Genomic DNA, 21,483 nt, shown 5'->3' with positions numbered 1-21,483 from the left:
TAATTAAAAACAACACTCTTGAATTTGAGAAGTATCAGTATTGGGAAGACTTCTTGGCAATGAGCTAACTACTTCTGGTGGTATGGCTGAAAGGGTCTTTGAGAACCGAGATACTTTGGTGGTTTTCACGAGTGTGGTTAAGTTTTGAAAATTAATCTTACTGCATTCTGATTTGCAATCAATAGAAGCTCTTGAAACCATCACAAGCTGCCGAGACTGGATTTATTCATTCAGCTTCCCTGGCACAGAATTTGCAATAATGATACAGTTGCTAAGAGAACAAAGAATCTAGACACAATATACTCTGGAGTTTGTTGTAACTGTTTTGGTAGTAGGTGGTAGTATTTTTTCTGTTACTCTGTGCATGTGAAACATCGTCATATTTTTTCACAAACCCACAAAGTTGAAGCATGGTTGTGAATGAAACTTTTGACCTTAAGAGAAATTGATTTTCCTACAGAATGCTGGGAACTGAAACCAGGAGGTTCTAACCTCATATGACTTCATCAAATAGTGAAATAAACCAAGAACCTGAAAATACTGACATTTTCTGATGAGAATGCAAGAATAGAGATAGCATTGAAGTTGTGGCAGCACATTCTATAGAAACCTCCACCTGAAGAGAACATTTTTCTGTTGTCTAAAATTTACACACAGCATTAATAACAGATGTCATAGGCTTACACATTAGTGATTTTAGTTTGTTGACTGGCTGAACCACAACAATTCAAGCTTCTGTTGTTGATTCAGCTTGGTATCAGTTGGCTGCTTTTTACAAAATGTCTGTAATTTCTCCCTAGAAAGCACTTGGAAACATACAGAGAAACAACTCCTGGCAGAGCTTGTGAACAGCTTTCACAAATAAAAGTCAGTGTACTTTTCCCCTGTAGTTCCTGTGGTATTTACAGCTACTCTGATTCCTTAAGTGCTTGCGTGGAAAACTCTGTCCTTACAAAAATAGGTGGTTTTATCTTAATTGCCCAAGTTGAAAAAATACAATACTTAACACAGTGTATAAAGACACTAAAGGTTTGGGCAACCATGAACTTCACTTTAAAGGAAATAGGTAAGATTTTAGAGATTCAGTACCATATAAATAGCCTGAAATTAAACTTGATCTGTTTCTGTCCATGGTTGTGTTCAAATATTTTATGAACTTCATTCATGTGTTGGTTGTAGATCTGAAACCTTCACTGGTACTTCAGTAATGTATTTCTACTCGCTAGGTAAAATACTGAGGTGCTTAATCAAAATTCAGACTATTCTGGGATTGTTTTGGTTCCAACTTTAAAAAAATGTCTTGAGGCCAATTGCATTAAAAGCTTCCACAGTGAAATACTTTAAAAAAAATTAAATACTTTGTGAACTTTATTGCTAAGGAACACAGAAGTCTATCAAAATGGAAAATACTTGGTTTTCCTTGCATGCTTTTAGTAGTTTCACTTCATACAGATGGTGCAGCAGGAATGGAATTTGTTGCTAAATACTTTTGTCTGTGATCACCGTCCATGCTTTCCACTAATGTAATTTCATGTCTTAATTCTTGCTTTAGAACTGTTAACCTGTCTTTAACTATGTAGCTGCATGGTGGAGGAAAGAGAAAACCTCTTTCTCATGCAACTTACACGTCTCCATAGAATGAGACAGAAGCCGTACCATAGTTTTTCCTTTCCAGTGAATTTGTTAGGACCTTCTGGCATGAGTAGCTCCATGGTTTAATGGATACTCTCCTTTTAAATTTCATTTATTAATTCATTTTTAATCAGTTTTATCTTTTGAAACCCTAGAGACTGTTAAAATGCTGTAACTAGCAGGCAGAACTGGTTGGTTTGAATTGCAAGTGTGCTTTTCCTGCCTCGTGCTCTTCTCCCAACTTTCTGTGATGGTGGTAGGGTGCTTGGTTTGTCTTACAAGGTTAGAGAGGTCTCTTCTACAAAATGATCTCTTGCTGGTTGTTCAGCCTGTTGGCATGTTATTTCAGTTCCATTTTCCCTGCTGCAGTTACTGATTCCCTCTTCCTACACATTGTGAAGTTAATGGATGTGAATGTATTTCAGCTGAGAACAGGAGCTGTCATGCTATGATACAGTCTACAGGACTGCTGGAACTGTATTGTTAATAAGCAGTGACAGTAATGCAAATTGCTGTGACAGCATCCAGTAAATACGGAAACAGATATTTTCCTCGTTGATTCTTCTAACAGTTACAGCTATTACTTAATGTAATGTACATATTTTCAGCTTCATATGTAATTTTTCAAATTAAGTCTACTAATTTGTTTCTGTGACCTTTATATAAAAGGTAACTGATTTGTTAATCGGGTTACATAAAGTCTCTTGAAGGGGAATTATAAGAGAGGGAGAAAAAATAAGCACATAGGAAACACCTGCAAAAAAGAAAAAAAAGTGTAAGATATTTTTCTTTAGAGCTAGTGTTCTGTGGTTTGTAGCCAGAGTAATAAATTAGATACTTTGATGTGTGCAGAGGAGTATGGAGTCTTTGTGCCTTATGAGAGTCAGTCATAAATTATGTTGGTTGGAAGGGTTGTTCAGGATCTAAGTGTTAAAGCTGCACTGGAATTGCATTGAATCTACAGTTACACAAAGTGAAACCTTTTCAGATTTATTGACTTTTTGTTCTTGATCGTGGACTCTTTGAAGTAAACATGTTTACATCCAGTACCTCATGCACCTAGATAAACAGTGCTGAGTTCAACATGGAATACTACTTCAACTGTGGTTTTTGCCCTCAGGATTTAATAAAAGCATATCACATGAGGATTTGGAAAGTTTCATTACTTATTGTTACTTTGAGATAGAATAAAATTAAGTTGGCATACTGTATATTTGTACATATGACAAGGTTCTTGGTATTTCTTGGATTTTAGAGTCTGTCATCTTCGTGAAATGAAAGTGTCATATATTGAAAACATTTTCTGCCCCCAAATTTTTTTCACACCAAAGAAAACAGTTTTAAGTACAGCTTTGCAGACACAACATCAATGCTGCCCTAATAGATACATAATGCCCACTGCTTGTATTTGCCTGCAAAGATGAGAAGAGGTAGCCACTGGCAGATTTTAGTTGTGTTGTTGGCAGATGGAGCTCAGAGTCTGGACGGTGAAGTGCCCAAGGTTTGAGGTCCTGTTCCTTTCTGCTAATCTCCTGGCAAGGCAGCTTCCACCACTTAAGTGAAACTAGTCTCAACGACGGCAGTGTGTTAAACTGCTGCAGAAAAAGTGACCAGAACAGGTTAATAGCCTTAAAATATTTCCTTCCTGAAGCTTCTTGGTGTTACTGTAGGCACAAAATGAGCTACATGATTGCCATAATTGTGTATTGAGTTTTCTTGGTACAGCTTGTGAGATTGCATCCTGTGATTACTACTAAATCCTAGATAAAATATTTAAGAGTACAGAAGATGGACTCAGTGTTGTGTAGTAGATTTGGAGGCTGGTGTGACAATAACAAAATTGCTACATTGGGTTAGACTGTTCTTTTGTGTTACTCAGTGGTTTCATTTGCATTCTCTCTTCGTCTCACTTTTTGAGAATGGATCTTGTTTAGTTTTATATTCAGGTATGAGATTATATCTAAGTGAGATTCATCAAAAATCAAAACTGCTTGGTTTTAATCTAGGGTGCTGTTAGAGGTTATGAAAAAAGTAGTGTGTATTTTGACATTCTTCTGAAAAACTTCTTGTGTAATTCTGGAATGAAGCCGAGTGCCTTCAAAACATGAGAGATGTTCACAGAAGTGCGTTCAGGGCATGCAGAAGTTCAGAGATAGGTCATTGCTGATGACTTTGCATGGTATCTTGCATCCACATATGAAACAGGAGTGGTTTTGAAATGTTATTGGTACAGTTTCATGCAAGTGACACACAAGACCAATTTTATTCAGGTATTAAGATTTTTTTTTAAAAGAAAGAAAGATAAACAAGAGAAGAAACAGTAAGAATGTTAACTTCCCTCAGATTTGGGAAGCTATTGACAATGAAATAATTTTATTTGTTCCCAAATGTGTTCCTATGATGCAATAGTTTATTGTTCTTAAATTTTGTGATGCTTTCATTCTGTAATAATGACTTTGTAGGAGTGCTGTTATGAGGGATTCCACTAAGATGTTACTTCCTGAGACTGCACTGCACCCTATGCAGCAATCTGTAGTGTGAGAAGTTTGCACTTATGTACAATGGGTGCGTAGTATGGTGGCAGTTTGGTGATGGGTTACCCTTTGGGCAAGTCATACCCGGGGGTTTGCATTTCCTTCAGGCGCAGAAAGCTGCAGAACTGGGTCCTCTGCTTCCTCGGTGAGTTCTCCACCTGGGCAGCTGTGTGTTTACTCAGAGAGGAGGAGATGATTGTTGCCTTCTGATTTAGGATCCTCAGGGTGCAAAACAGGACCTAATTTGAAGGTCCCAGTTAGGCTTCTGTGTGGGTTAACACTTGGCTACTGAGGTGTTTATAGAGAACAGTCTTGGGCGTGAGGAAAGGTGAAGACCAGACTAGTCTGTAATTTTGAGTATTGCTTTACATTCAGTGTAAGTGCTGAGGTGACAAGCCTCTGTTGTGGATCCAGACTTCAGGCAGCTGAAACAATTTTGCCTGTAATAATAAATAATTTTCTTCTTCCTAAATATAGTGTAGTTATTTCTACTTCCATAATAAATTTTATAAAATAACAGCATGGAACAACATTTGTTATGTAAAATACTGTATCTCCACATATGTTTATGTATGGTTTTATAAGCCTTTAATGTCAGTTTTTGCAAGGCAATAAATTTAGATCATCTAAACGTTGTTGTCAACTTTGTTTTTTGTTACTAGGAACAAACTCTCAGGATTTCCTTCTAATTCATTTCTTGTGTTCAAGGAGAAAACCTCCTCTGAAACACATAATGTTGGAAAGTACCCTTGCACAAGTTAGAGGAAACCTTGGCATTTTACCCATTTTCCACTGTTCCTTCTGAAGACGTGTTAGCTTCCTTGGGATTTGTTAAAAAAATGGTCATGAACAACACGAAAAACATTCTTGGGTATACAGTTCTAGCTGTCCACCAGACATGCATTACAGCATCAGCGTTACTTGTATTGGAAAGAGCATCCGCATGTGAGAATCTCTTGGTTAACAAAATACAGTTTAGAGAAGTAAAGGAATGGTTGCAGATGATCGCTTATCAGATTTAAATTTACTGTGCAGTAGAGTTTAAAAGCTTTTGTTTAAAAAATGGAAGGTTTTTGTTAAGAGCTAAGGTGACTTTCTTCTTGTACCTCGTCAATACAGAGTTAAAGCATTTCTCTATGCAAGAGCCTCCAGTTGTGACTGCTCTGCTTTTGCATCCTCGTGTGAAGGAGAATCAGTCTTTGAAAGGGAAAAACAAAAGGGATCTTTATAAAAATCATTCCCTACAAGGGAAGATGTGGGGAAGTGAAGGACAGAACATGCTGACACACTGCAAGAATAAAAGGTCCTGTTTTTCAAGGGTAGCATAGCTCTCTACTTCCTCTACACAAGGTCTGTGTTTTTTGGGCACACTGTGGCATAACATGACTAAAATGTCAGAACTGTTATGGTACTTCACTTAAGTCTTGTGTTCAAAACCCTGTTCAGTTGCTAGTTCAAGATGGAAACTTTTTTTCATTTCTTTGATGTGAATTAAACAACAATTTCTCATGCTGGTTTAAATTTGCTAGAGAAACCTTACAATTTCACATGATTTTTTAAAATACATAGGCATGACCCTGCAGGGTTTGTTTGGGAGAGCTCAAAAGTGGTTTGAACATACTGGTGGAGGATAATCTCAACTACATGTGATTTTGTAAGCTGAAAATATGTAGGAAGCATGTCAGGAGAAGGATGAGAGGGTAGGAGGAGAGAAGGTCATCTCTCTGGGTTATCACAACCAGCTGGGAGGTATCAGGGCATAACTTCTGCCATACCATGCTATATATCATGGGAGTCATTTTTCTGTTCATATCTGAACCCTGTGATACCTCTCAGTTGTCTGAGGCTGTGGGTGGCTGAATTGTACCTGCCTTACAAAAACTAGCACATACAAGATTACTGGCTTTGAGAGTCTTAGCCAAACCTACTTTTAGTTGAGTAAAGGTTTTTACTTACTTGAACTCAGTATATGTAGCTGGTTCATGTGTTCATATAGCCGAATAGTTTATTCTGGGTCAGTTAAAACCTTCATAACATTAAAAGATGAGTGGGGCTCTTGACCTGTGTTTTATAGGCAATCTGGAGTCTCCTCAGTTAACTTTTAATAAATGAAAAACATTTGGGCTTGAGATATTATAAATACTAAATATAAATATTACTTTTTCCAGTGAGTCTTTTTACTTCCCACCTGTAAATTTTTTTCTAAAGAACCAGTATGGCCTTAAATTTCAGTAGACAGCATGTTGAGTTCTGTGAGAACTCAACATCTGATAAAGAACATGGAATTTAATACTTGTAAGTCAAGCTGACAGTACATTTGAGTATGATTACTGTATAGTAAGTACCGTAAACATCAAGGAAGATGGAACATGACCTTGCATCTTTTTCTTTTTTAAGAAAGCAAGCTATGTAAACACAGGAGGTTCTGAAGGGAGAAGAGCCTCTGGCATGGCTTTAGTATGACTTGTGTTTCTTGGGCAGATGCTGTCTCACTGCTGAGGAGAAAGATTGCACATTTGATTTGTGAGAAGTATGTTTTAGTTTTCACTGAATTATTCTTTGTTTTGTTTTAGCCCCAGTAGTGGATTACAGATGGATTTAAAAAAAGAACATTTCTGCTTTTTTCTAGGTGTGGGCACTCTCCTGTGTACCATTCCCGTGAGATGTCCGGTCGAGCCCTTGTTCCATTTGTTATGGTACATGAAATACCTCATACAGTGCTGTCCTTGCTGGAGGGGCTTCCAGATTCCACCAGTCCTGGCATACGACAGAATAATATTCATGGAACACTTCTGCAAGTAAGTTTCTGGGGATGGATTGTTTGGTTTGGCTTGTAGTTTTGGGTTTTTTTCCTGTGGGGGTTTGGTTGGGGTTGTTTTTTTTGTGTGTGGTTATACTTCACAACCAGGTAGCATGCATTGAGTTGAGCCAAGTGTTCACACTGTCAAAATGGGCAAAAGCCGCTTGTGAGTCAATCCTGTCAGTTGATAAATGTGGAATGAGGATTTCAGCTGTCATTAGATGGCTGTGAGCTGTAAATATCAGCATTTACATTTCATACAATGTTTCATCTCTTGAGATTGAAGTGCTTTGAGAACAAATACCTTTATCTAAACTTACCTACAGAGAGATCTGTGTGACTTGTCCAAAATCACAGAGCAAATCTGAGGCAAACCTGAACTCTGAGCACCAGTAGTGTAGGTACTGAGACTTGCTAGTTGCCAGCATTTTTATGTATTACTTAATTTGCTTTTCCTGCTATGCCAGCAGCTTCCTGTCAGTTTGCTGTACGAGTTGTGATAAGCTTTATACTATATTCTTCTGAAGAAAAACTGCTGTGGGCTTTGAATCAGAGATTTCTTCATTCCCCATATATCATTCCTTCGGTTTATGGCAGTCGGTTCACTGCGTTTGATTTCTAAGCTATTGTGGTAATAAGTTACTCATTTTTATTGCCTGTTTTTCATGAGTAACCCTCCAGCAAAGCTGTATTGTACAGGATCAGGTCTGTTTGTCTGCCTTAGCTGGCAAGCTATCTAGGTACACATTCCCACTATAAACTGTGGGGTGTTGTTGGGGGGTGGGGGTATTGTTTTTTTAAGTATATCTTTTCCTGCATGTTACATCCCTTGAAGAACACGACTATACAGGAAACCTAGGACAGTGAAATGGAGTCCCTCTAAAGCTGTTACTGTCAAGTTTGCCTTTAGAAGGTTTCAACCTATTCAGTCTAGGTTTGGATGATGATTGGTTATGGTGAAGCTTGTCACAGAGCATGGGATAATCATCTCCAGCTTTTCTACCATGAAAACCACTCCATGCACCTGTATGCATGCAAGTGCTTTGACCTGTAGGCTGATGCATCTGTGTGGGAAGGAGGAGATTGCCATCCTCAGATGACCTATTCAGCCCTGGTGTGTCACAAAATTCCTGAAGCCTGAGGAAGAAAATTGACTGTTTTCTCAGTCCAAAATGATTATAACTCTGATCATGAGAGTGAGTACTGCCTGTAGTGTATAAAGCCACAGCCATCTTTTCAGTGACCTAGAAAAAAAATCATAATGAAGGATTGGTTCTGTAAGGGCCCAAAGGATGGTCTGCTTTTTAGTCATGAACTTACACGCAGGTGTAGGAGTTTTCCATACCTGTGATCAGGAGATATTCTTTGGGCTTTAATATGATATGTTTTTTTGCCTTTGTCTCCTCCGTCATCTTCCTTATTGCTTCTCTCTTATTGCTGTCTTTTGTTATATTTTCCCCTCTCCATCTAAGAAGGGGAGTGATAGAGCACCTTTGGTGGGGCATTTGTCCCCTAGCCAGGGCCACCACAGTCTGGTTGGTGCCAAAACCTGGGAAACTGTAACATAACTGCAGCTTTGATTTAAGCCTGCTTTAGTTAACATATAAGCGCCTGTGCTGGTCATGGAGTTTGCTAGCAGCATTACTTTGTTTTGGAAATGATTCCTTTGTTTGGGAACATGCCTAGGCAGATAATGGCTATGTGATTTTTTTCTGGTGTAGGGAGCCATGCTGTTCTATGGGAGCTCTGCTTGTGGGGGTTATAATTTCTTTCTTGCCATCTGAGGTGGATATAGAGAGTTTTATTACTCAGGCCCCCAAGGTTCTGGTTCATCCCTGTGTGAGATCTTTAATACTGCTAATCAATATCACTAGCATGGAACAGGCTTTGTGGAATCTGGTGCCATCGTGGCATGAAAGGAGATGGCCTTTGGGTGAGGAAATATTGAAATGTGCCCTGAGGCGGTCAGTCCCTGGGTGGGAAGGTGTGTTGAAAGATTTGGGCAGATTCCTAGGATAGTTATCACCTCCCATAGCCTGGGACTTTACCCAAGAAGAGGCAAATAATCCTCGTGAACTTGATGTGCCACCTGACAGAAGGGTGCCTTGCCTATCCCAATGAAAACCAGCAACTTCTAGCACAGTATTGGGGCCTGTCCTGTGCTTACCAGCCCACAGTTCAGTAGTCTAAGAGGACTGTATCTGATGCAGGCATCCAAACATCACCTAAGGATAGCATTGTTGAGATGGGGACCCAAACAGCAACTAGAGTAATTGCCCCAGTAGTGAAAAAGAAGCAGTGGACAAGGTCAACAGGTCCCTATCATCAATTAGTAAGGGATGAGGAAGATTCTGATCAAGGGACTGGTCCATCAACTGGGAGATCAGAGGGAGTGACTGAAATCAAGCAGGAAGCCGAAACTACCGGGTCCTTGACTTCAGCAGAGATGAGAGATATACATAAGGATTACAGCCACCAGCCAAGAGAGTGGATTGCTGCCTGACCACTCTGGTGCTGGGATAACAGGGTTGACAGCTGTTAGAAAGGAAAGAAGCCTAACAACTGGCACCCATCACCAGAAACCAAGGGATTGAGAAAGGATTGGAAAAGAAACAGGTATGTGCAGCCTCTGAAGATGACTCCTGTTAAGTGTGAGGGCAAGGTACCCATTCAAGGAAGACCTTGTGAATTTTCCAGGGAAGCGGAAGACCACAGATGAGGGAATCCAGTGCCTGAGAGAATTAGTGGTGTTGGAAGTTATCTGTAGTGACCTAGACAACTGGAGTGTCTCTACAGATCCAGAGGGTGTCCCATGCACACAGGCCATGTGGAGAAAGCTGATCCAAGATGCCCCAGCATCATATTCAAACAACTTAGTGATGATGTATTACCTGGATCAGGATACGTGGCCTGTGGAGACAGTGTTGGCTTGGCTCCAGAATTTTGATGATAAGCTCTGTACCAACTCATTCCCACCAGCCAGTGCTTCATCTACCAGGAGTACCTCAAGAAATCAGTCTTCTCCTGCCCCAGTCAAAGGGAAGGGGAACCCCAGGCACATGCCACATGGTGCATTCTGGTTTTTCCTGCATGACCAGGGGAAGGACCTGAGGAAGTGGGGTGGTAAACCTGCTTCTAAACTGGAAGCTTGCATATGTGAACTGAGAGGGAAGACAGTGGTCAGGAATGGATCATCTAAGAAGGCAGTCAAGGTAACAGAGCCAAGAAGGTAGTCAACAGTCTTCCAGGCAGAGAAGAACTAAGGTTACAGCCCTTGATCTGTATGAGGGGACCTCCAGTCTGGTACAACCAAGGTCAGATTGTGAGTACTCTGATGAAGACCAGGAGTTAGGGGGTCCTTGCCTTTGGCCAGGAGGAGGAGAGGGATGCCAGGGAATACTGGACTGTGTGGATTCGATGGCCTGGCACATCAAAGTCACAGAAGTATAAGGCGTTGGTAGGCACGGGGGCACAGTGCACGTTGATGCCATCAGGGCATACAGGCACTGCATCCATCTGGATTTCTGGAGTGAGAGAAGGGTGCCAGGAGTTGTCTGCATTAGAAGCTGATGTGAGCCTAACAGAGAACAAAGGGGAAAACCCATCTCATTTTGAGTGGCCCAGAGGCCTTGAGATTACCTCAAGAGAGGGTACTTCAGGGACCCAAAGGGCTTTTGGTGTGGCCAAGGTGAATACAGAGAAGATCAAACAGCTGTCTACCCTACCTGGCCTTTCAGAAAATCCCTTTGATATGGGATTGCTGCAGGTTGAGGAACAGCAGGTGCCAGTTGCTACCAGGATGGTGCACTGGTGGCAATACCGCACAAACCGAGACTCCCTGGCTCCCATCCATGAGCTGATTCATCAGCTGGAGATCCAGGGAGTGAGCAGCAAGACACACTCAGGCTGCTTTAAAGTAAAGAGAAGTTGCAGGAACCCTAAGTATGACTTTCCCAGAAAACAAGGGAGTGTCTTGAATTCATCTGGTTGTAGATAATTTATGGTGATTAAAAAAAAACTCCCAAATGCATGAACTTTGAGAATAGTTTGCCAAGGAAAGCAGATGTTAGACTTCAGCTTTTGTTTTTATCTTGAGAGAATCAGTTGACATGATGCTGGACTGTAAAGGGCGTGTGATGTGCATAGACCTAGAATCTAGCTATTATTAGTTACAGTAGAACATTAGCAGCATGACTGGAGCTTTCAGTCACAGTTCTGCACTTACTCATTTCCAGAAATCCCCTTCACATTTGCACACTGGAAAATTCCGTGCTCTAATAAGAGTGTACGTGCCTCTACGTACTGTTCATGTCAAGATCTCTTCATTGGACAGCTGCAATTAATCAAATGGAATAGAATTAACCAGGTTGGAAATCATCTTCAAGATCATCAAGTCTAACCTATCATCTAATCAACTAAACCATGGCACTAAGTGCCTCATCCAGGCTCTTCTTAAACACCTCCAGTGATGGTGACTCCACCACCTCCCTGGGCAGCACAGTCCAATGGCAAATCTCTCTTTCTGGGAAAAATTTCTTCCTGACATCCAGCCTAAAACTCTCCTGGTGCAGCTTGAGACTGTGTCCTCTTGTTCTGGTGCTGGTTGCCTGGGTGAAGAGACCAACCCCCACCTGGCTACAACCTCCCTTCCAGGTGATTGTAGACAGCAATAAGGTCTCCCCTGAGCCTCCTCCTCTCCAGGCTAAGCAACCCCAGCTCCCTCAGCCTCTCCTCATAGGCCTGTGCTCCAAACCCCTCCCCAGCTTTGTTGCCCTTCTCTGGACATGTTCAAGAGTCTTAATGTCCTTCTTAAATTGAGGGTCCCAGATCTGGACATAGTACTCAAGGTGTGGCCTAACCAGTGCTGGGTCCAGGGGCACAATGACTTCCCTGCTCCTGCTGGCCACACTATTCCTCATGCAGTCCAGGATGCCATTGGCCTTCTTGGCTACCTGGGCACACTGCTGGCTCATGTTCAGCCTACTATCAACCAGTCTCCCCTAGTCCCTGTCTGCCTGGCTGCTCTCCAGCCACTCTGACCCTAGCCTGTAGCACTTCATGGGGTTGTTGTGGCCAGTGTGCAGAACCCTGCACATAGATGTGTTCAATCTCATGCCCTTTGACTGTGCCCATCTGTCCAGCCTGTCAAGGTCCTTCTGCAGAGCTCTCCTACTCTCTAACGGATCAACTCCTGCCCCCAGCTTGGTGTCATCTGCAATTACAGAGCAAATGTAAGTGCTATTTATTTCTTTTTTTTTCAGACTAAAGAATCTACAGTTCAATTTGGTCATTATCTTGTATGTTATCAGTTTGGTTTTCCTCACATTTGCTTTGGCAAGCCTACAGTTACATTTTAAAACAAATACAGGATCCAGTGAATGAAAATGATTCAAAGTGTCATTGTATTGTCATTTAACTTCTCTGTGCCTTATTTTGGACACTTTGTAAATGTGAAGGGCGATAACCTACTTCCTAGAGGTCTTCTGTGGATTTACAACTTTATTTGCATGTGTCTAGCTTGAGGTAGAGACACAGAACAGTACCAAAAAAAAAATTTGATTCCCTTCTCTGTCCCATTGACTGGGCAGCCCCTTCTTTTTGGAGAGCTTTTTTGCATTCTATTTGCCATCTTTTGTGCACAGATTAGGAGAAAGGAGCATTCAGTGACTTCTCCTGTTTGCTACTTGTATATGGAGAAAGGGAACTACCTGACTTTGGAATGTGTGCTGCATCCATTTGCTGCCTTCCTCAGGAAATTCATTGTACTGTCCAAGATAAAGCTTGTTGTAGTTGTTCTCAATTGCACATAGCATTTTTCATTATCGCTTTCAGTCTGGAAGCTGCTTTCTTCATGAAGGTCATTACATTTTTGGTGGTACATTGTACAAGTAATAAAACAACTGCACAGAATAAGATAGATACCTGTTCTGGCCTATCATGTCCTTGCAGGTGGATCCTTCCTGTCATGACTAGGTTTTGTCACTGCTGTAACTCAGTCAGAAATTTTGCATGGTCTTCTGTGGTCCCTATGAAGATTTCTCTCCGTTCTCCATCTTCTCATCCGAGGTCTGGCTGGTAGGGTCTTTTCTCACTACAGTCTTCCCACTTATTGCTATTATTTAGTCACTTCTTCTGATTTATCCTGAAATTTTGTTCACTGGGCATATGCCAGGGTTTTGCATTTCAAGACAAATGTGCCTCCTTCTGTCTGGGGGGTGCGCATGGCCTGCTCTTAAAGAAATACAAAATATAAATGGCAAGAGAGAATTTGTTATACTTCCATACAAAGTTAAAACTTTATTAACATAAAAATGGAAATTCACTTACTCAGTATTGTTTCAAGTGTCATCGGGCACCAGTTAGTTACTCTTCACAGATTGTTACTCTTAGTATTCAGTTTTTCTCCACACTTTGAATTTGTCTCAAAATTGTCAGTTAGCTAAATCTGCTTTAGAGCAGTAGGCTGGTTCAGAGAAGTGGTTGGGGGTATGTGTGTATGCAGACACACGTATTTGTGTTTGGTTTATTGTTCACTAATCCAAACAGTTTTGTTTGGTGTGAAGTTTTGTGCAAGGAATACTGGTCTGAGTTTCTGAACCTTTTCTAAGACCAGCAACACTCTTGCACTTCTCTCAAATCTAAACAACAGACGGAGGCACAGAAGCTGAGTCAGTGGCATGTGACAAAAATTAGACTTAACAGGAGAGAGAGGGCTTCATAACTCTTTGCATTAATAAACATTAAGTTTAAAGATTATATTTCCCACTGACTTCAGTGGGACAAAAAATTAGTGGTTAGTGTTTTTCAGGGCAGAGCAGTATCCTATAAAATGTTACTGGCTGTTCTGATAATGTTTTGCAATGAAAGGATCGATGATTGTTGTATTAAAAAACAAATGTGACTACCATCTACAGGGCTTTCATGAAACTGATTTGCTACTTCCGCTTTTCCTTTGTGGAGTTTACTGGATGCAGCAAGATTTGCATTATGGTAGCACTTCAGATTATCTGTAGCAACTCTTTGATCTGCTGATGTTTTAAATACCAATGGATATCTGAAGGAAGTGATTTAAAGGTAGAAGAATTGATTTGAAAGATGGTTGGAGACCTCATTAAAGCAGAAAAAAAAAAAACAGGACAAGAGTATAACCTGAAAATAGTGATACTGGATCATACAAAGATCTGTCTTAGTCATTGGCTGCTTCCAACAAGGACTAATAGCACAAACCTAGGAAAAAAAGACAGTTGAAGCAGCTGGTGAAACATCTGTGTGTGGTGTCTTAGTGTCTTAAAGTGCTTTGCATCCAGAGATGTATGGATGTGACTTTGCACTGATGAAAAGAAGCAGTTTATGCTGAAAATGACAGTATGTTAGTTTGTTTAATTATCTGGAAGATGCATCATCTGTATTAATCATCATCTGTATTAAGACAGATTGTTGTTGAAAGTAAGAGCCTGCCTAATGAATGTGCATGTCTTTTTCCTTCCTTTGAGAGGAGGAGGGGTTTAGCTTAATTTCCTTTAAAGGAAGGTCAAGATTCAGGTATTTGAGATTACAATCACTCCTGTGTTTTATGAGTCTAATACTTAGACACTTACTCAGAGGAATAAAGTAAATTTAAATAAATAATTAACATTTTAAAATAAAGCAGAGACGAATGATGCATGAACAAGAGGCAGCAAGCAATCATGGAACCTTCTTTATTATAGGACTGAATAGGTAATAAAACCCCACAGACTCCAGGGGCTAGGGTATGAATACATTTTGAAGGTCAATCTTGGGTTTTGGTCCATGTGGCTGAGTAAAAGAGAGAAGTATGCTACTTGTTGGCTTGACCTAAAAATCCTTAATGGGAATTACCAGCAGGAGTTTCAGTGACCGTATTTTTTCCCCTGTTTTGTTTTGAAGACAAAGGATCATTAACTTCTGAAGGGAATGAATGGGGAAGTAGCACATTGTTTATTTGGCTTTATTCAGTAGCACAGAAACATTGACTGTGGTGAATTGCACTTTATTTGGCTTGGCAGTAAAGTTTGAAGTGTACCAGTTCAATGTTGGCTTATAAAAACTCACTATAGTAAATAAATGTTACATTATATATAGATCAAAGAAATCAACCTGCTATAGTTAAAAGTTTTCCAGTAAAACTTCCTTCCAGCTGTTTCTTTTCTAAGCTCAGTTTTCAGTGTTAAAGATAAGCCTTACTTTTAAGTACAAAGAGAAAAGAAATCTTGATGTCAAGTTGAAAACATATGCAGTAACAGAACACTGGTCTCATTTCTTCATGTTGTAAATCTGTATTAACTGTTATGTAGGGGTACACTGATATCAGGAGCCACTAAGCATTTGAGAACCAGATTTGTTTTTATGAATGCAACAGAAATGCAGCAAAGCTCCAAGAACAGGAAGAGACAGTCTCTGAAAGAAAATCATTAATGAGATTTTCCCAAAGGTTTTCTTCTGACTGATGCCTTTTTAAAAAACACAACCACCACCACCAAACACAAACAACAAACCCCCCGAGCACCACCACAAATTCCCCCCCACCCCCCATGTAGTTCTGCTGATTAGCTGTGCAGATTTGCTAGTTGGATGTTGCTTTGAAGTTGCCTTATTGGTAATTGGTAGTGTTCCCCAATATTTTTGTCTCTGACTCCCTAGGGCATTTCACTAGTTTTCAAGAGGGCATAGATTTAGACAGATCTTACAACTAATAGGTATTTTCATTCAATTTCTGTATCAAAACTGAGTTCCTTCCTACAGCAACTAAGATTATGCAGAGATGCTATTGTTGTAAACCTTGTGTTCAAATCTTTGAAGTTTGAAAAAAGTGTGGGTTTAGTACAGAATCAGCAATACTCATCAATTAGTGGAAACAAGGCTTCTGCTGTTTTTAACTGAGAGGTAACTATAAGAAGGACTGCTTTTGGTTCTGCTGGGGATGGTGTGTCAGTTGGCCCCTCTGCAGAGTGGAGTGCATGCCTTGATGGATGCGCTGCCTCACTGTCCCATGCCCTAGATTTTTATGCTTATTATTGTGGGTATGGCAAGCAGTTGCTATGCAAATAGTTTGGCCTCCCTGATCCAGTGCACTTACTACCACTCCTTAATGACTATAAGCTCCTGCAACCCACATTGCTAGCAGAGATTGTGGGGTGGCTGTGTGTGCGGCCATTTGAGCTACCCTGCTCCATATTCAATTACAGCCATAAAGCATCACTGCTGTTCAGCTAGTCTGTTTACTTATGTCTTGAGTAACTGTGCTGTGACTGAAAGCTCTACATTCAAATGTCGTCTTACAGAATAACTTTTATTAGGAGGCAGGATTAAACTAAGGAAAGGAAGGCCTCCTGTAGGAACAGTTTTCAAAACAGACAGATTCTTTTATTTTGAGACAATGTGGATGTCAGAAACAAATTCTGTTGGCTTAGTGTTCTACTTTTTGCTGCTTAAATCTTTTTGGAGAGAGTTAAACTATTTAGGCACTGGCTGGTTCACTTGATTTAGACCTCCCAGAACAGCATTTGAACTCTTGTAAAGGCTAAATTTTTCAAGTGTTTGATTCTATGCATAGTTCTTGCACCTGTTTTGTATTATGAATCTTTAAGTATCCCTCATGATTGGTCAGGAAAGCAATCCTATCACTTTGTCACAGGCAGAAGATGTTTTTACAGTTGGAAGGGAAAAGTTGAAACTTGTAAAGTGTACTGAAGATACAATATTCTCCTACGTGGTGCAGTGGATTAATTTTGTACTCTATGGAATTCATTTTTTCTTCTCCACAAACGTGTTTTCAATCCTACACACACAGACTCTTTTTCTCTTCCTTTTGATCTAGAAGCCATGTCTTTAAAACTTTCATAGCCAAAATAAAGGTAACCCTGGATACACTTCCTGGATATACTTTTAAAAACACCCCTCCATGATAAGTTCTGACTGCTTGAGGATGTATAGAATATATTTAGGAACAATGAGGGCTTTTTACTGTGCTCTGCATTTTCAGAAATTCAGTCTATAGTGAAAAATGTTGGAAAGTGCCTTCTTTGGATGCTTTCTCAGCCTGTTTACAAAGCAGTAACATACTCTCCATAAATGAGGATGAAGTTGGGGAAAAAAATGGCGATTTAGAAGAGCGCTGGGTGGTAGAAGTGAAAGAAGAGGGGTGGCTTTAAATGGGAAAGGCCAGGATACAAGAATATGAAATAGTGGAACAAAAAATTGAAAGGGGGAGGAAAAAAATGGGGAAAAAATGGAAATCTAAGAAGATGAAAGGAAGGATAAAACAAGAATAAGCCACTTTTCAAAGGTACAAAAAATGAATTTCAGAGTGTTCATACTTTGAATTGCAATTTTATGAATTAATTTAGTGTACTTTTGCCTTCTTCAACAAATTTAAAGCATGTTACTTCATTTTTTTTTATGTCACAGTAATTTCTTGCAGTAGTGCTTTTTACCACTGGTTTGTTGTAGTTGTTGGTTTGTTTTTTCCCCTTAGGTTTATTAATTATTTTAGAATATCTGTATTTTCTGAAGTAATTAATTATGATGATGCTAAATTTTCTAGGAACAGTTTTCACATGGCTGTTTGACAAAATGCTTTTTCTTACTCAGCCTCTAAATGACTCTGAATCTGAAGTGATGGAATGTTCTAGAAATGTGTTCCTCTGATTTTATTCCTCTAATGCAGTTGATTCATGGTCCAGAAGAGAATGGGAAATGGATATCCAGGTTAAGGAAGAATTGTACAGAAATTTGGCTGACATAAAGACACTAAACAGAACAGGAAGCTTGTGTGAAGGCAGGACTAACAAGAAGTAGCTGTGTTATACTTGTATCAGTGGTGAGCAGGTTTGTTTTTGGAAGAGTAGGGGTGGTATCTTACTATAAGAGTCTATCTATATGTTTTGCTTTTAGGTCAGGAGCTATATAGGAAGCAGTGCTCAACAGAAAGAATTTCCACCCTAATGACTCAGTTCTGGGGCATTGCTGCTACAACCTTCAACAAATACAGTGGATTCTAACTTGAATTCCCCAAAAATGTGGCTTCCAGTGGAGCTGCAGGGGGTTCTTAGACTTGAAGTACCCTGCAGAGCCTTTGTCAAGCCCTGGAAACATCTAGGTGTGGCCTAATTGCAGAATAGGGCAAGGAAGATGTCAAGAGAGTGATAGGGGTGCTTCTAAATTTGTTACCTGTCAAGGTCCCTCCTTTTCTCTGCTTCTTCCTTCAGTAAAGGTGCAGTTGTCTCTGGATCATCAGAGTCTGCTTGAGGTTTGGGAGTGTGGAAACCTCCCACACAGCTTCCAGCAAGCAAAGAATAAATAAGGCTTTTGAAGGCATGATAAGCAGCAGGTGCTTCTATTCTGTCCTCCCTCATTCCTTCTCAGGCTTGCACCTCTGCAATTTCTCCTTGTTTTCTCTAGCATCCTCATCATCAAGTCCCTCACGTCATCTCTTGTGTCAGGTACTCCTCTGTACCTCTGTTCTGGACCTCATCCTTTCTTAAAGTGTAGATGCTGTGCTGGTATCATTGCTGCTTATTGCAGTCGAGTTATTACCATGCTGTCAGAAGTGTATGTCAAATGTATCTCTGTGGTCACCTTTATTCAAAAGTGTGCACTTCAGATCTAGTTCATCTTGACAACTACACTGAATGTCTTAGCCCGATTTTGGCAGGAGACCTCTCCACATGATAGTAGTTCATTCCCTCCAGTTTCTGGAGAGAAATGGAAAACAGGCAACAGTGACTAGTTTATTCCTCAAATATACACAAGTATGCCTTTATGTGTTACAAGTGGGTACTGGGAAGGCTTTAAGTCATAGTAATCTAGTTCTTTTTTTTTTTTTTTTTTTTTGGGTTCAGTGGCACCAAGAGTAAGGTTAAAACTTGTTTTACTATGAGAACTCACTTAGGTATTCATCACTTCAATATCTGACCTAGATGACCATTTATAGTTCATAGTGAGTTTGACTTTAGTACAGTTGAAGTTTCTTAGCACCTTTTCTTCCTTTTCACAGTCCAAATGCATACATTTGTTTAGCTTTATAATATGAAGTTGCTATTCTTTAACATAAAACATAGTTCAAGGCAGGAAAAGCCAACTTAGAGCTTCCTTTCTTCCCCTCAGAGCACATACATAGCAAACAAAACGTGTATTACATGCTCACTTCACATCTGGAATTGCAAGAAATCTTGCCTTTGTTTTTCTGGTTTTCTCACTGTCTTGTTTCATTGGTGAAACAGACACCACTGGCAATTAGAACAGGCAAATAATAATCACTTATGTTTTTTCAACAGAAAAACAAATGGAGCTGTTCTTGAGTGCATGTCTCACTTGGGGTTTTTCGGTTTTTGGGTTTTTTTTTATACCTTCTGAATCATTCTGGGCTACAAGAAATAACATCTAGAGCTTTTGCTCCTAGGAACAGAATTACTTCTGGGCCCTGACAGACTTAAGATAAATGAGAAATGTTAAATGGTTGGTATCTGATGCAAAACACTCTATGTGCTATATACTATACACATTTTAGGTTGTTGGGAGGATCAGCTGATATACTTGGAAGGCTGTGCCACCATACAGTGAGATATGGGTAGACTGGAGAGCTAGGCAAAGAGAGATGTAATGAAGTTCAACAAGAATAGGTGTAGAGTCCTGCACGTGGGGGGAACAGCGCCATGCACCAGTACAGATTAGAGGTTGATCTGCTGGAAAGCAACTCCATGGTGAAGGATCTTGGAGTCTGGGTGGACAATAAGTTATCCATGAGACAGCAATGTGCCCTTGTAGCTAAGAAGGCCAATGGTATCCTGAGGTCCATTAAGAGGAGTGTGTCCAACAGGTCTAGGGAAGGTCTCCTCCTTTACTCTCCCCTGGTGAGACCACATCTGGAGTATTGTGTCCAGTTCTGGGATCTCCGGTTCAAGAGGGACAGGGATATATTAGACAGTGTCTAATAGAGGGCTATGAGAATGATTAAGGTACTGGAAAATCTGTTTCATGAGGAAAGGCTGAGAGACATGGCTCTGTTCAGTCTAGAAAAGATAAGACTGAGAGGAGGTCTTATTAATATTTGCAAATATCTGAAGGGTGAGTGTCAAGAGGAAGGTGCTAGTCTCTTTTCACTGATGTCCTGTGATAGGATGAAGGGCAACAGATACAAACTTTAACACAGGAAGTTCCACCTCAACATGAGGAAAAACTTCTTTACTGTAAGGGTGATGGAACAGGCTGCCCATGGAGGTTGTGGAGTCTTCTTCTCTAGAGACTTTCCAGACCCATCTGGATGCGTTCCAGTGTGACCTGCTCTTGGTGCCCCTACTTTGGCTGGGGGGTTGGACTCAATTTCCAGAGGTCTCTTCTGACCCCTACAGTACTGTGATTCTGTTAGTACAAAAGTAATTAATACCATCATGGAAATACATGTGCCATGGTGATGCTGCTGTTGTCTCATCTAATGAATACTACCCACTTCCAGAAAAGCCCAAGGAAGATGTAGAGATGACATACCACCTGTGTGAAGTTACCAGCTTGTTGCCAAATTACTGTTGTTAATAGTTGTTATTTTCCGATGTAAGATCTAACAAAAAACATGCTATATGTGTCTTTCTTGCATTGCAGCATAAAACTGTGATCCATAGATAGTCCTGAAACATTTCAAAAGGGCAGGACTTGATGTAATCAAACTGAACTTGATTAATCAAAGTGATGTAGATTCTGTAGGCATTAGGATCTGATGAGGTAACAGTCTTCTGACTGTAGTTATTTCTCTTAGATTATTGTTTCCTGTGACACATTTTGAAATTATATTGGGGCATCAGGTACCATCTGTTGTCAGAAGTGAAAGAAGGAGAGTATGAAAACCAAAATAAGCATTTTATATTTAACTAGTTTTAAAGTATTTGAAATAGGGCATCTTTGCACTCAAGTGGTTGCTGGGGAAGAGAAAGAGCTATCTTTGTAACCTTCTAGCAATAAAAGCTTAAACTGTTTTCCCTTAAAAAAAAATACGAACTGTTGGCAACAGTGGTAGATACACAACATTAAAGAATGAAATACAACTCCAAAGTAATGAAACCCTTAGAGAGTTGTTTCATGGTCTTCAATTTCCATTTTTCTGAAAAGCCAGGTTGTGATCTTATATAGGTAAGAACTTATTTTTAAATTAAAAACCTTCCAGACAGGTTTAGGTTAGAGGTTTGGAAGAGTCAGCATTGGAACAGGGAGGTGGTGGAGTCACTGCCCGGGAGGTGTTCCAAGAAATGTGTAGATGTGGCACTTTGGGACATAGTTTAATGGTTGTGGTGGTGTTAGGTTGATGATAGGACTCCGTAATTTTAGAGATCTTTTCCAATTGAAAAGGTCTATGAGATACATTGAGTATGGAGCACTGTCATTTTAATGCAATCTGACATAAGCATTAATAGTTCTAGTGACATTTAGGTATTTTCAGTATTGTATAATTTGGTACTTTTTGAACAAGATTAACAAGAAATTAATTTCTTAAGAACTTTAATTTGC

At 40.0% G+C, this 21,483-nt stretch overlaps 1 protein-coding gene across 4 annotated transcripts in view; it reads left to right on the top strand.

Annotated features, from left to right (window-relative positions):
* THADA (THADA armadillo repeat containing) overlaps nucleotides 1–21,483 on the top strand; it is a 183,847-nt gene that overhangs the window by 73,660 nt on the left and 88,704 nt on the right. For all 4 annotated transcript variants that reach the window (XM_068158835.1, XM_068158837.1, XM_068158834.1 and 1 more), the window contains exon 29: nucleotides 6,796–6,964. In XM_068158835.1, the coding sequence (XP_068014936.1) occupies nucleotides 6,796–6,964 (169 nt within the window). The remainder of the gene's footprint in view (nucleotides 1–6,795; nucleotides 6,965–21,483) is intronic.

This window comes from Melanerpes formicivorus, unplaced genomic scaffold (assembly GCF_026170545.1).
Source record: "Melanerpes formicivorus ecotype bairdi unplaced genomic scaffold, bMelFor1.0.p_v2 SCAF_43, whole genome shotgun sequence".
Lineage (NCBI taxonomy): Eukaryota > Metazoa > Chordata > Aves > Piciformes > Picidae > Melanerpes > Melanerpes formicivorus.
This window is presented reverse-complemented; position numbering and strand designations above follow the sequence as displayed.